General features: G+C 36.4%; 1 protein-coding gene across 1 annotated transcript in view; it reads left to right on the top strand.

The window, feature by feature from the left end:
- Positions 1-2,017: 2,017 nt before the first annotated feature.
- Smp_129550 (putative paramyosin (Allergen Blo t 11)) overlaps positions 2,018-16,291 on the top strand; it is a gene marked incomplete at its 3' end in the record, with an annotated part of 25,541 nt that continues 11,267 nt past the window's right edge. Inside the window, exons 1-7 of the mRNA XM_018793057.1 lie at positions 2,018-2,081; positions 3,583-3,681; positions 4,371-4,408; positions 4,867-5,562; positions 8,936-9,287; positions 10,382-10,558; positions 14,041-14,142. Coding sequence (XP_018647607.1) covers positions 2,034-2,081; positions 3,583-3,681; positions 4,371-4,408; positions 4,867-5,562; positions 8,936-9,287; positions 10,382-10,558; positions 14,041-14,142 — 1,512 coding nt within the window. The 5' untranslated portion in view covers positions 2,018-2,033. The remainder of the gene's footprint in view (positions 2,082-3,582; positions 3,682-4,370; positions 4,409-4,866; positions 5,563-8,935; positions 9,288-10,381; positions 10,559-14,040; positions 14,143-16,291) is intronic.

Below are 16,291 nucleotides of genomic sequence, written 5' to 3'. Positions count from 1 at the left end.
CCCCAGTCCACCATGGGTGCATTAAAGTCCTCTAGGATTAGACATTGATCACTTCGTGATAAAGTGTTGAGACTGCTTAGCAGGACCTCGTTTACCTCACAGCTTGGACTGCTATAGATCAAACTAAGCAGTAACTCTTGTCCCCTGCATTTCAGGCGGCAGCTAACTAATTCATACGTCCCACTCTCATGGGATACACTGTCGATAATGGTGAATGGAATAGCATTCCTAATGAATAGAGCTACTCCCCCTCCTTTACGCGTTTGTATTCTATCGGCCCTTACTAATGTAAAACCCTCGAAATCAAGTTCCCTACTATCTATAGACGGCGTAAGCCATGTTTCTGTGACTGCGATTATGTCTGGCCTAGTTGAGTCAATCTGTACACCTAGTTCCGGTAGCTTATTGAGTAAGCTCCGGGCATTGATATAACAGATCCGAAGCCTATTTAAGTGGCCTCGTGCTTCACCCAGAGTGGCTTCGGCATCATCTTCTGTCAAAGCCTCACAACACGAAAATTTACAATTTTCAGGTCTTTTTCGCCAGCGTCTAATCTGAGCTGTAGTTCTTTTTCGGCTTCCCGTCTTTTTACACGGTCCGCCAACGGTAAGTCCTTACGGAGATAGACTCATGAACCCTTTAATTTGTGTCCATTTTCTAAGATTAAGTCGCGTTCGTTCGGGGATTTGAAAACGACTTTGAGCAGTCTGGACTGATTAGGCTTCAGATGCGCAAGGTTTCCTAGTCTATACACCTTTAGCAAGGAGACTCCGGAGATGTTTTTGGGCATAACTTGGTTGAGTAATTGTTTTCTCAACACAATGTCATGCTCAAAACGAGCTTTCGGTTCTGAGCTGTCACTCTCCTTGACTCCATGGAAAATGACTGATCTGTCGCTGTGATCAGACTTCGGCTTTTCGAACCTTTTGGTGGGGGTAGGATTCCCTTTTACGTCATTTTGTCGTTTTTTCCTTACGACCCGTACCCAATCGTCGACGTTCTTAGGAGTAGTAACCACAGTCGCGTCAGGCGTACTGTGGGATTCCGGAAGGTTCAGGACGACTTGGGAGGTTGGGTCATCTTTCGCGCTGGAAACCGATCGAACCTTGCGATTTTGGGTTCCGGAAGTTCCCTTCTGGGTACCATTTTTGGTACGAGGGACAGAAGAGACTTTTTTTCTCGAGTTTCTGGTTGTGACAGACCTCTTTGGAAGATGTCCTTCCTCCTTTGGACAGTGTGGGTCAGCATTTTGTGGACTCACTTGGGCCTGCCTTATGTCAATCTGCATGTCGACAGATCGAGTTCTGACCGATGTGTCCCGACCGCGCTTGCCGAGACACTTTTTCGCGGCATTTACCATTGAGATGGCCTCGGTTAACAGGCTATGTGCATCCAAACAGCACTGTTGACATAGCTATATGCATCCATTCTTACTGAACCGCTTAAAAGCTGCAGGCGTTAGATTCGTGCAAACTTCGTGGTACCAACCTTTGCACTCATTGCACTGCATGCCGTTGTCAACGGGATATCGACATCCTGGGCGGTGGCAAATGCTTTTGTTGCACCTTCCAGTCATTTTAGGATGAGAAAGTCAGTTTTTACTAAAAGTAGAAAAGACTATAAATAGTTAGGACCAAAGTACTAACAGATACAATAGAAAAAACAAGGTATATTGGAATACCGACGATAAAACTATTTAAGATACCAAAAATGATACTCTAGTCGAATACTTTAACTGAAAGAAATTCAATCGGAGTATAAACAGTAGTCTTGGTACGTTAATAATGATCAAAGCAATAGAATTTACTCAACGAGGAAAAATACCACTGTCCTTTTTTAAATAGCGCACTTGTTAGGTATTCTTTTAAAAATTTATAAATTCGAAATCTGTTGTGCAGTCTCAGATTGAGTGTAGCTATTTCGATGATGTTTATTAGCTATAAAGCATCTCGCACAAATATTGGCAAATAGCCTAGTAACCAAGGTCAAAGAAGGCGGTCAAGCTCATTTGACACGTCTCTGGCGGGATTAAGATGCCGGAATTGAGTAGAGAAGACAAAATAGCCGCTGCGCGAAAGAAGGTGTGTTTACTAAAATACGGCTATACCATTGGAGAAAACTTTTATTTTGTTGGTTCCGAAAAAACAGTACGCAGATATATCTGCGTACTGTTTTGTCAAAAAATGAATAGTGTCATTATAAATCCGCTAAAATGACTTGTCCTGTAGTTTTTTCGTGGTCTGCGGTGTTAGTCCACATAAAACGTCTATTTAGGTGGTGGTTAGGATTAGATAATGCATAGAAGGTACCGATTTGTATGAAGAATGGTTTATTCTCTTTGTCATTATCTCAGCATTAGGTGTTTATGGCCACATCTGCTGGTTTATTAGCTCAATAGTAATTTGCCTTTAAAACCGTTATGTACTCAGTGATTCTGCCTTACGTGAGATACGTCGGTCCATGGTGAAATACTAATAACTTATACATATTTCCCAATTACGAAGGACGTTCCACAATTTGACCCGCTGTCCTACAATGCACTTAACCTTTTATGTGGTAATTTTACAAACTGATACCGGAAATTAAGTCTTTAACTTTCATATCCCGACACTTTTGTTCAAAAGGTCGTAATAAATTTCAGTTGTGTCACTAAGCCCTACTATCATTTAAACGGAATTAAATTAGCTTTGTACTGATAAAGCCATGTGGTGTTTTTTGTTTACTTTCTTAAAACAAGTGTGGCTTAGATACTCAGATGTTTCTCGCTCCGATATATGACATTTTAAGTTTCAATCTTAACGTAGACAGGAAGTGTAGATTCTGTTAATTGGGCGTAACGGGTATTTTCGGTTTATTCCGTATCCGATATAAGACTTATACAACGTAAATATGCCAATAGGGGTGTCATGGGATTGATACATTGTGTTTAGGTTTCTAGAGAATTATTGTCAAGCCCCCGAATGCCCTGGTACTCCTCAGAGTGGGGAGAGTCAGCTCCCCCTCTCTAAATGCTCTCACATGGCCACGTGTATACAACCGCTGTCCGGTGCTTTAACCGGGTTGGTGATCACGGAGGATCCACCTAGGAGAGTTGGAAAACACTGGTTCCGAACTAATGGTGCACATGGGCTACAGTATCCTGAAGGACTAAATGGCATACGAACATATTGTTGGTCACTGGCTATCCATGAGACTGCATCTCCTTATGTTGCTCCACTGCCATGTGGATTAGAACTTTAGGTCGGAGGTCCCGAGTGTGGCTCCACAAGAAAACCACCTGATTTTTTTTGGGCACCTGTGCAGTGTCACAACCCACACAAATCCAGTGACTTATGTGGCGCATATGTATTCGGTGCCGCTTTATACCAATATTTGTGCTTCAGGAAAACGTTTTACTACTCACGCATGCGTAATACATTTGCTTTCCGGGTCATAAATTTTAATTCTGAACCTCGAACTATTACAATTTCCAATTCACATTACCTTCTCACTTTTACATGGTAAATGAATTACACATAAACTGATATTATGAAGTGATTTTTTGCACTGCGTCATATTTTTTCTTATAAATCCTTTTAATAGCTAAGAGAATTCCAAGCTGCTAAGGCTAAAAGACAGTTAGATGAATCATACGTCAACCAAACTCATGGTTTCAACGTTTCAGGGACTGGGGACTATCAAGTAAGTAATGGGGAAATATTTTTTATTCAGACCATGATTTGTTGCCAAAGTTCATTTACTGAAAAGTTTTGGATTTGAGTTGCATGTATTTTAAGGCTTATTGATAAATCATATCTTCGGTCTCAATGTATTTCATCATCCTGTATAAATGTATACCCATCCATTCACTTGTGCAGTTGATCTTTTCATGTTTAATCCCCATTTACAAATGTGTAGCTACACTTGTTATCATCCGTAGACTAATGATTAAAATTGGTTTTACAATGGGTAAACTTCGTCGAAATTGGACAAGGCTCCAAACCTTTGGTCTCAAGTTTAAAATTTTGTTGACAAATAGCTAAAGCGACTTGTTTAACAATATCAACTTTGTGTATAGTTTTCAACTAACTGATGCTATTTTATACCTGACCCTGTATCTCGTTTTCATTTAGTTTGTTGTCATATAGCGGTGATGTATTGGAGAAAACTATAAAGCCTAGAAATGATTACTATGTGAATTTTGTAGTGACTTTTAGCTTTTGTATAACGTCACTAAGTTCACTAAAAGTTGCAGGCCACACGTAATACTCTGGGAGCAATATTTTGTACATCTAAGGTCACTAATTATACTTTATGTCTTAAATATCTTGGTATTAATTCATTATTTATCCTAAATACTACCTTTGATTCGTTTGGTTTTTCTTTTTCAGACCAACTTTTTATCACAACGCGAAGATAATCACTTCATGTAAGTATATTTCAGTATTGATATGTTTAAGTGCATAACTTTCCGAAATTGATCATATTAACATGTACGTCGGTGCTGATTGAACATTTGTATCCAGTTCAAAAACTATATTATCTAGAATACGTAATTCACCCTTTTAACTCAGTGTCTGGCATCAATCTGTGGTATATGTATGTAAAACAAACTGATTGAGTTTTCAAAAAGTTATCCCATGTAAAGTAGTAAGACCTTATGTGAAAATGAATAAGTAAATAGAAAAAGTATCTTCATACGAAGGTAGGGAAAGTATGATTAGTATTGTATGAATCTCTCCCTATATGTACTTGTATGTGACATGCATAAATCCCACAACCTATTCTTACTACCACATATACTCATTGCGGATTGATCATATTTTGTTTAATTCGAATAATTACCGATTAACTCTTTCACTGTGTGTTTGGATTTGGTTTTTATAGATTACCCGTTGATAATTGTCAGGCGATTCAACTTGAGCAGAAAGAACAATATGAACACGGATTTAATTTATCACATGTAAACGTCAGTGAAAATTATGCGAATACTTCAATATATCAACCACAATCTCCGTCGAGTGTGGTAGTACCACAGAATAATGATAATGCAGTTATATCACTTACTGACTATTTTAATAATTCTACTGCCTATTCTTATCATCCTTCACCACTTCAGTCTCTGCCTAATAATAATGATGATAACCATTTCGTTCCTTATAGTGAAAATGGTCAAGGTGTTGTTTTACATGACTTGACAATTCATTCGAATCTCACTGATAAACATCAGTTTGTTGCTTCGTCTCCTACCTCATTGTCATCTGCATTTGAAGTACCTAGTGGAATTATAAATCAAAGCGTTTCAATGACTGACAATACTGAGTACCTCAGTTATTGTATGTATAATGCTAATAATAATAATGATAGTAATAATAATAATAATATGCCTGCTAATATGGAATTTGACAATCAGCAGAGCAAACTGGATCCTAACGATCTCACTGTTTTTCCAACATCCTGTTATCATGTTTCTTCGGCGTCTGTAAATAATGTAAATAATTCTAATCAAGCAAATAGTACACTTGGACAGTCATCTTACCCACAATCTGGTGTTGAGGAAGAGGAGGAAGTGGTAAACAATATGTAAGTTGTATGTGTTTTCCGTCTTTCCTCTCTGATTTTACATTTCCTGGTACTGTTGGTTTAATATTCCATTTACCAGGTTCATATTAATTTGCCTGGCTTTGAACCACACTGTGATTGTATGGAGCCTCTAAGTTACTGTGCCACATTTTCAGGCTAGTTGCGTCAGGTTGGTCAACATTTTTATTTTTCTTGCTTTAGAAAAACAGACTTAGCGACTACAACAGTTGATTTTCAATCACTTGTCTGCAGTTCGAACGCTGACTGATCTGCCTAGCTTTGAGCACCCAGGTAGTGTCAATGTCACCACTTACGGAAAGAATGTAACACAAAGCCAAATATACCTGATTTGCCTAATAAATGCGTGAATTACGGTTATGTAAACTTTTAAAATAAGGAAATTTGAGGTATATCAAATTTATCAATCACAAATAATTCGCATCTGTCTGTATTAGACTTATCCTTTCTCCATTTCAGTCAATTGAAACAGTCGTGAAATCCTCAAAAATCGTCCGCCCCCAAATGCCCTGGTACGGCCGAGAGTGGGGAGAGTCCGCTCTCCCTCTCCAAATGCTCTCACATGGCCGCGCGAATATATAGCCTCTGCCAGGGAATTCCTACTCACTGCCTTCTCGTGGCGGGGATGTTGCTTACGAAAGTGAGAGGACGAAAAGCGAATGTCTGGCGCTTCAACCGGGTTGGTGGACATGGAGGGTCCACCTAGGGGAGTTGGAAAACCCTGATTCCAAACCAATGGTGTACATGGGCTCCAGTATCCTGAAGGAACGAATGGCGTATGAACCAACTGTTGGTCATCGGCTACCATGGGACTGCATCTATTTACGATGCTCCACTGCCTTGTGGATTAGACCTTTAGGTCAAAGGCTCCGGGTGTGGCCCCCTAAGAAAACCACCTGCTTTGGTTTGGGCACCTGGGCAGTATCTCAGCCCTCACACAAATCGAATGAGATTTGTGAGGCGAATATTTATCTGGTGCTTCCTTGTACCAATATTTATGTGTTTAAATAAAATAAAATAAAAAACAAAAATCGTCCTCCTCAACCATTGTTCTGCATTTTTCACTTCCATATCGCGTCAATCCCATCCCTGCCCAACGGGTTTGGATTGTAGAAGCAAAGAGTAATTATAGAATGCTAAGTGTAAGGACTAGGAATACTTATCTAGGGCAGTGGTATTATGCACCAGCAACTGGCGGGGAATCATTTTTGAGTTTCCAGCTATGTATTCGCCTATTTATTCAACAGATCTTATAGATATAAAGAAATTGCACCTCATTAAATAGTTGTTGAATAAAGCTTAATCACGAAAGTCATCCTGACTCAGTGTAGTGACGTTTTAGATATAATGGGATCGTTTGTTTGTGTAATGATCTCCATACGTAACAACGTTAATAACTCAGTTTCTTTACGTGTTTGACACATAGCATACATGGGTTTTTTGTTTGTTAGGTTCAATCGACTGTTGTGTTATTTTAGAATAAGGGAATCCTTTAACTGTTGTTTACTGCCTAAACGAAAGACAGAACATGATGAAACAATTGCACACTATTTTTAATTTCCCAATAATTGATGATTGTTGTTATTTGGTAACTTATAATTTATCAAAATGACTCCTAATCACATATTAAGATCAAGAAACTATAGTTATTGATACGGGCGTTACGACAGTCTTAGATAAAATTTACTTAAACACAAATATTTTTACAAGGAGGCACCAAATATATATGCGCCACACAAATCACTAATCTTTCAGATTAAATGTAATTGGGTATTGTATTGAATTGGGAAATCTTAATAAAACACATGAAATACCTACCTGAATAAATAATGGTCAGCTTAAAATTTAATGTTAAGTATTCATTAGAATTTAACTGAATCAATAAAAGCTAATATCGTACTAGATAATGTATGTTGGTATTTGATGTGATCCATTTTCCTTGTACATACTTTGATGAAGCTCAATATTTTGTATTTAAGGTTATACAAACTATAATGTTTAAAGCATATCTGATCATCCATTATTGTGCAATAACATTAAGAACCCGAGTATAGATCCGAGTTGGATACAAGAAGTTTTCTTGAATGGTGTTTGTTTCTATCAATTTTCAAGTGTTTGAAGCTTCCAGTTGTTGATATGAAAGACTAGATCAGTCTGTTTTGGCGTATGTAAAGTGTATATATGAAGCAGCACAAATCACCAGGCCTAGATAACTTACCCCCACTCTTCAGCCTGCAATTACCAGGACATTGTCATAGTTATTGCCGGCCACCAGTTGTTGTGTATTTTGATATCAGGTCTCCCTTCAATTTGTTGGACAAGATTGTTCTCTGGGATTGTCTGTTGAAGAAGGGTGTACCTGAGAAGTTTGTTGACATCTTGAAGGGCTTAGAAACAAACACCTCCATTGTTCTGTTCAAAGAGTGAGGTCAGTTGGGGTTGCCTAATCTTTCCATTTCTCTTCAATTTTGCCATCGATGACATCGTGGAGACAGCTTTGACTGAATCAGGTGATGGTGGTGTCAATTCTTTACTTGGAGAAAATCTTTTTGGCTTTGAGTATGCAGGTGATTTTGTTTTATTTTACAATGATACTCGAAACAAGCAACCCACACTTAATCAGTTGGCGATCCATGTTGGTAGGTATACCATGTGCTTTTCACCTTCCAAGTGTAAATTAATTTTGAAGAACTGTCAGGAGCCTGTGCCTGCAGTCACTTTTAATAGTGAGGATTTGGAAGCGGTTTTGTATTTGGGTAGTTGTGGTAATGCTAATGGTGGCGTGATTGATGAGATCAGTTGATTTATAGTGAAAGCCAGAGTGTTTTATACCAGTCCGGGGCATCTTTATCATCCTTGACTCTTTGATTGGAACCCTAGAAATATTGCAACACGGTGTCTTGAGGTGTCATCAGACATGTCTCAGAATAAAACTCAATGGCGATCCTGTTGTAATTTTCTTTTACTTTCTTCACATAAGTAATAGAGAATTCTTTAAGGAGAGATGGATGGTGGCTAGCAGTGGAATCCAGGATATGGGTTTTGTCCTTTTTGGGACTCGTCGGCTGGATGTACGGTAATGGTTTAGAGTCCCGGAGTGAACACCAACTCCTATATGCAGGTGCATCCAACTGACGAGTCGCGAATATGATCGAATGTGCCTCCTAGATTTTAGTGTTAGTCACCATCCAACTTTGCATAAAATGCTTGTTTTTCTTTAAAAAACTAACTTTTATGCATTCATATCTAGTAAAAAATAATTGCCTTAACTCTCATATTAAAAAGAAATCTACACCTTTTGAAATGTGCATAAATTATGACACTAAATGGTTTCTCTTTTGTCTACATTTGAAAGGCCTACAGCTGCTACTGAGAAACTTTTACAATTAACTCGTCAATTAGATGGTATATTAGAAGAATCAGACCGTTTAACTAGTTCAATGCATACCTCAGGTGCTACTAGCCCAATAATGAATGAATTTACTTCAAACCATGAATTAAAAAACACTAGGATGTCACCGTCTTCATCATCAAGTTTGCTAGAATCATATCATCATTCTGAATCATGTCGACAATACTGTCATCAAACTTGTGAATCACATGATCAATTGACGAAAGATTATTCACATTGTTCACCTAATTATTTATTATCTAGTGAATCATCTCAAATGTCTATAGGTCAAAATCATTTAGTACGAGAACTTGAAGTAAGTTACTGTTAATTTTGTAATATACATAGTAAAGTAATTAGTTGTGTTTTCTGTCTGCAATTTGAGTCAGTCGCCTGTTTATCTCACGATATTTATCATGTTTAGGTTGCATAGTTGTATGTATTGTTTACAGGAGATATTGAAAAGAAAATGTCGAGGGATTTTTCAACAGTTGTTCAGTTAGTCGTTTCATCAATTGTGTGGAGGATTCTCGAAGGAGGAAAAGTGATTCTATATATTCCACGGATAATTACCATCTGAGTTAAAGTTTTTTTGATATCCCTGATCAATATCAGACATTTGTTGTTTAGCCTGGAATTAACACACATTAAGGAATTAGTCTGCAATAAAGGTTCTGGTGGTCAAAATAATTATTCTTAATTTGAGTTTCTTGTATTTGTGACAATGTTTCATATCATCCTATGAACGTTGTTTTTTGCTTGGTTTCTAAAATTAAGTATCAAGTGAAAGAAAGCTATAGTTTTGAGCTTCATTAAAGTTAGTTCAACAAGTTTATTGCCCACAATATTGTGACTTATATAAAATATTTGCATAACTTAGTATGTTGTTATTATTCATTACGTAAATCGACTGTCTGTTTAGGGGAGATGTGCTAGTAGGCCACATTTATTTGCTGGTATTAACCGATACTATGCAGTTAAATTTATTGAAGTGTATTAATATTAAAATTCCTTACCTAATACAGTTTTATTTAATGGGCTTCAAGATACGCTTTAGTTGTGAGGCTAGTGGTGAAAACCGATAGGGTTGTAGTTCGAGTCTGTTACTTACTGATTGAAATTCAAATACCTTAATCACTAAACCATTGTTCTATGGAGAAATGAAGGACTCAAGAGTTAGGCACCGATTCATCACAGTCTTATTTGGATATTTTAAGCCATATTTAGTGTAGTACAGTCTACTGAACTAGAAACTCGGTTCATTTTTGTTTATCTGTTCACAACCATAATGCAGAACTCTGATACCTATATATGTCTATATATGTGGGTAATTTTTGATTATTTGATACAATTTGTTTGAATGTAATTGAAAAGAACCAAATGACACTGAGTCTTTTTTATTTTACGTAGGAAAGAAATGTTGAATTAGCTTCAATGTTAGAAAAACGCAATCGAGCATATGAACATCTAAAAGTTAAACTGGACTTAATGAAAGATCAATATGAACGTCGATTGACTGATTTAAGCAGTGAACGTGCAAATTTACAAAATATATCTCAACGAGACTTAGAGAAAACCAAAGAACAAGTTAGTGTTACTGTTCAGTTACTTTTTTCACTAACATTTTTGAATTTATAAGACATATGGGTTTGTATCAGAATGATTATTTTTTACAATCTAGCAGTTACTTAATGGCTAAGCTAGTTAGTCAGCTTTTAGCCAACAGGTGAGAAGTACGAATCACCATTTTACTTCTTTCAATTTAAGCAACGGGTCAGTATCACACTAGGTCTCACAAAAATAATGTTACTCAAAGTTGAACGCATAGATTTAAACTTACAAAATGTTGTATATATAATGGGTTAGAGAGATGATGATGATTACTGTGGTTCTTGGATAATTGAAGGTTGAGTTCCAGAATGAGATTGTTTATGTGAATGTATATGAAACTGGAGTACGTGGATTGGTGTTGTAACTTGCGACTTAGTGACTGGAAGTCATAAACCACAACCACTGGGTCACGACTCCACTTCTTAAAGAAGAATCACGAGACCTCCCTCCTGGTACGAGTTCAATAATACTATCCCGTTGCTGAAACCGAGATAGGCAGTGTGTGATTCGAACCTGTACTCAAATGAATGATGAGTTGGAAACATTTTCCTCCAAGTATATATGAAGGGTGACATATTGTCTGTTGCTAAAACTTGCATCGTAACATAATTTTGTCGATTTGGTTCTTGTGAGTAATCACCAGCTTATTAACCGATTAAATAAATGTGTCACAAAAATACACATGATTATTATAAGTTGCGCAATGTTTCAGGAATCATAGATCATGTTGAACTATAGCTAAACGAGTATTAATTTAGTTCCAATATGGCCACTAGTCTAAGTGATTCTACGTGACATTATATTTTGTTTAACTAACTGTGGGTAGTTGAAGGCGATCATCAGAAATTCGTATACCTAGGTTTTTATAATAGTTGACATCTGTCAGCGAAATGTATCTGCAATATGGAGAAAACCGACTATTCGCCAGTGAATCAAACTCATACAACAGTCAGACTTGTGTGACTTAAATTGTCAGTTGTTACACGGTTTCAAATATTGTTTATCTGAGTTATAATACAAGGAACTAATAGGTGAAAAATATGACTTTAGGAAAATAAATGTTTCGAATTTCTCACTCATTTAGTAGCTTAGTGGTTTGTATGTACTTGAAAGAAAATTCGTTTGACAGTCCGGTTTTAATCCCAGCTTTGGAGGAAGTATCGGTCCCTTGATCTAAAGATTGTCTTAGTTTTATTCTTAATATATAATACAAGATCTGTAACAATTCATTCCTAGATTTTTATTTTTCAATAAGCAAATCAACATATATCATGGAACAGAAAGGCTTTGATTCAGGTTGTTAAAGTTACTAAAATTGACATCAGTAAAATAATGTTAAGACATATACCAAATGAAGGTCGTGAGTAAACAGGGAAATAGCCAAAGTTTATAGGGTTATCGATCCATCAGCATTGAATTGGGAATAGATATATAGCTTCATTTCTCCATCTTTTCTCTAAAATCCAACACTATTCGAATAATTAGAGCTGATAAGATCCAACTATTCGGTTGCATGTTCTAAATCTGATACACCTAGTTTTGTGTGTGGGCAGCCGACCAACTATCACTAGTTTTCATCTAGAACGGTATGATTGAAAAGCAGTCACACAAACCTGTTCTTGTGTTGATGAATGAATATGTTGGAGATAATAATTGACTGACCAGTTAAGGAAGATGGCTTTATCTGGTCATAGTGAACATAATAGATTATTTTTTATTCTCTCCGTGTCTAGTCTGATTTTAGTCAACGTTGGTTGTTTGTAATTAGTATCAATAAACTATTGTTCTGGCCTGTTGTAATCTAGTTTTCAATAGTTGACTAGTATTTGAGTTCACGTGACCAAGTATGGTTCTTTATTTAGTGATTCTATTATTCAATAAGTAGTGTTCAGTTCTATTGTTCTTACCGATCTTATATTTGTCTTGTGTCCTAGTATTCTAGTGGTAGGATTGTATGAATTCCAAGTACAAATCGTAATTTCTTTGTTTATACCATTAATAATTCTATCAATTCATTTACCAAGTAACAAGGCTATTGTTAGTACTCAGTCCGTCAAACTGAAGTGAATTGTGGTTGAAACCCGAAATTTAATGGTTGAAACCAGTGTGTTTGAACTACCATCTGGGTTGCACTAATCGACACTTTGTCTAACTTATATTTATCATAAAAATGTAAACATACACCTATTCCAGTTGTTAGCTTTTGTGTGAAACAAAAGAAAATGAGAAAAATAGTATAAAGTGTTTTGTTATTTCATCCATCATCATTGTATGTCACAGATTAGTCCTTTTTTTAAAGAAAGATTAAGTGTGATGGTTGTTCTGGTTATTTTTAGTAACAAAAATGGTTTTTCTCATTTTATATTGATTCTAGTTTGTTTCAATTTCAACATTCTTGTTGATTAATATTGCATGTCTTACATAAAGTACACGAAAGTGTAAATACGAATTGAAAGCACATGCATACACACGACGTAAAGGTGTCTCTAACTGATAGCAATCAATCGGATTGAGAAATTTGACCTTACTAAAGATCAATTAAATCGATGTGTTCTATGTAGTTAGCTTAGTAAATCGATTTAGTGAGTAGCATGAGGTTTTTTGAGTCGGTTACTAAGATCTGTAGATTGAAATAAGTTGTAAAGACTATGCGTGCTTAGTTGACTCAGTATTGAGTGATATGGACTGAGATCGGTGTTGTATGCAGTGGCCTTTTAACATTTAAAGCATCTGACTTCTAACCACTGTGCAACAAGTTCCAGCTTTACTTAGTCACAGAGTTAGATTTATTATTAAGGTTAATTTTCGTCACTGATTAGTGATATCTGGAAGATTATGGAGAACCGAAATTCACTAAAGAAATTTTTGGCTTAGTTTAGACTGCCCATGAATGGACACTCACTAAACCACCTGGGGTCAAACTTAAGATCTTTCTGTCTCTCAATAAGTACTTGACTTTTACACCGCTTATTTGGAATCCAATGACTGACATTTCCGAATTCTAATATGTAGATTAACATCGTTGAATTCTTGTTGTGGGTAGTTACCTTATTCTCAGAGTAGCTAATTCTTGATGTTTTTGTATAAAGTTGACCGGTTTAGTGGGTGTTCATTCATGGACAGTCTAAATGTATACCCATCTAACTTCGTACATACATGTCGACCTAATTTCCACTAATGCAAACTGATAATGAGAAAAAGGTAGTGGATACGACAATTATGTCTATTCCATCAAATTTAAACCAGATCCAACATTTATTGTTGTAATAGATACAAATAAGTATCTAGACTCATATAACTATCATACACATATGTCAAGTTCACATATATAAATGACGGAAAAGTAGAATTATTCGTCTGTTTAAAATTGTGTTGTCATGTAGTAAAATAGAGCCTTTTCCGTTTGATCTTAAACTTTCTGTTTTCAAAAAGTTGATGTTTCATTTTTCTGTTTGTAGATTAAAGCACACGCTAAAACTATTGGAATTTTAGTTGCTGAAAAAACTGAACTTCAGTCACAAGTGACACACTTGGATAATTTAGCTGGACAACGATTACGAGTAAGTTAATGTAGAAAAAAATTCTAATGAGAATAAGATTGAATGTGTAGATGTTTTGGAGATCTATTTATGGACTATATTCGTCACATAGATGGATTTCAGTTGGGATTACCATTTAAAAGCAAGTAGCACTAAATAACGTTTATCCTAGGATCGAACTGTTCGAAAGTGCGCACCGACAACCATTACCAAGAATGCACATAAACATCTTCAGGAGTTGGGATGAATACTTAACCATTAAGACTACAAGTTCGAGATGTCTTGGTAAGATTTCAACTGCAATTTTAAGTTCAGGGCAATGATTATCGATTGCTAGAGGTGACAGGGTTTTCCGTCCAGATATTTGTGAACCACACAGTTGATGACTTCTGATTGGACGTTCAGGAACATCTTCGTGTCAGTTACCAGCGATCTGACTACTATCGTTTAATTGAAGGAGTTTGTAGCAAATCTCTTATCACACACCCATGCGATTTGTTTTCACGTTTGAATTGGTAAACTTATAATTTTTCGGTTTTTCCTGTCGTCCATATGTTCGCCCCTGCCAATCACTAACGTTTAGCCTTAAGGGTGCTTTATACCTGTGTGTGTTAGTGCGTATGTATCTGTGTATACTCACTTGTACCTCTTTCATGCTTATAAAGACTGTCACCCATTACTCACAAAGTCAGCTATTTCAGCCACTCCAGTTCACGTGCATTTTTCCTCCTCTCTTATTATTCGTCTACAATATTGAATGTCTGAAATGTATATGTTTCTCGAATACTTTGGTATTTGGCTTCTCATATCTACATTGTTATATACGGGATACAGGGATAGAGTATATACGAAGTAAATAGCATACATATTTCATTGACATCAATAGTATTCGATCATATGGAGTCAGATTGCAGGCCACTGATGGTTTCGTGGTTGTTGGTTTTCAGTGTTACCCCAGGTGAAATCAACCTGTGGAGATTATAACCTACAAAGTTAGCAGGCATAGTGATTTAAAATGAGGTTTTTTGTTGCCGAATAACACAAAATATCTATTTACTACGAAAATTGTTACCAGTATTTTTTGTTTTAGGAGATCGAAGAAGTCAACTCTAAGTTAAAAGCATCACGTCAACAGATTTTAGATTTGGAACGTAATTTATCAGAGAGTAATGCAACTGTGAATAGCTTACAAACTGGTAACAATGATCTACAGAATCAGGTGAGTGTTTGTTTATTACTATTTCTCTTCAGTGCTTTGGATTAGTGTATCTGTTGCTCAGTGGTCTAGAGGTTAAGCGCTCACGTTTTGGACTAAAGGTCTTGAATTAGATTCCATGTGGGGTCGCGGATGTATACTCTTGATAGGCTCCGTTCTGGGACAAAATAGCCTCTCAGTGATCGTTAGTCTGAGAGGAGGAGTAGCTTTAGTGGGTGATATGTATGTTTTTCTTCCACTGAGTTCCAGTTTTGAGCTCTTCTCCGTTTTAATTCTGATAATCTAGGAGTATCGATCTTCCTTACACTCTAAGTATGGCTTATACCCAAGCAGATGTTTAACGATCTAATTATCTTATATTTTTTAAATGGGCACACTAACCACTCACTGCCTTCTCATTTCCTTTCTATACAACCAGAGGTAATCTATGAGTAAAATTTCAGAATTTTTCATCCTCTTTTTCTCTAAGTGTTGCAACACAGTTTATATATAATAACAAAGCCGATGGTGTTTAGTTTAATACTTTCATTTATTTGGTGAATTTGAAGTGAGTTTTCGAGCTAATTAGAATCGAAAAAGCGACTTCGAAGTTCTAACCCATGTTCCAATCTTCAGTGACATCTATTGAACATATATGTTAAGATTGAGTTTAGTGTTATGCATTAACTTGCCATAGTTCCTAACTTTTAACCGTGACCTCAACTCTGAACTCCAACAGATTAAGACTAATAGCAAACCTGAAAAGATAACTAGTCACATAAAGACAATATATTATTATTTGCATTACTATTATGATTATTCCTTCAGTTATATTTGCTGTTCCATGGTTGGTTAAAACGAGGTAACATCTCCAGGTCGTTCGCTAACGTGTTGTGTTTTTACCATTTTGCCATATTAGGACGACGAAACGAATATCAAAAGAAACTTAAAAAGTGTAGTAAAATTCATGCAAAG

Source organism: Schistosoma mansoni, chromosome 1, assembly GCF_000237925.1.
Source record: "Schistosoma mansoni strain Puerto Rico chromosome 1, complete genome".
Lineage (NCBI taxonomy): Eukaryota > Metazoa > Platyhelminthes > Trematoda > Strigeidida > Schistosomatidae > Schistosoma > Schistosoma mansoni.
Note: the sequence above shows the minus strand (reverse complement) of the source record. Positions and strands in the feature narration are given on the sequence as shown.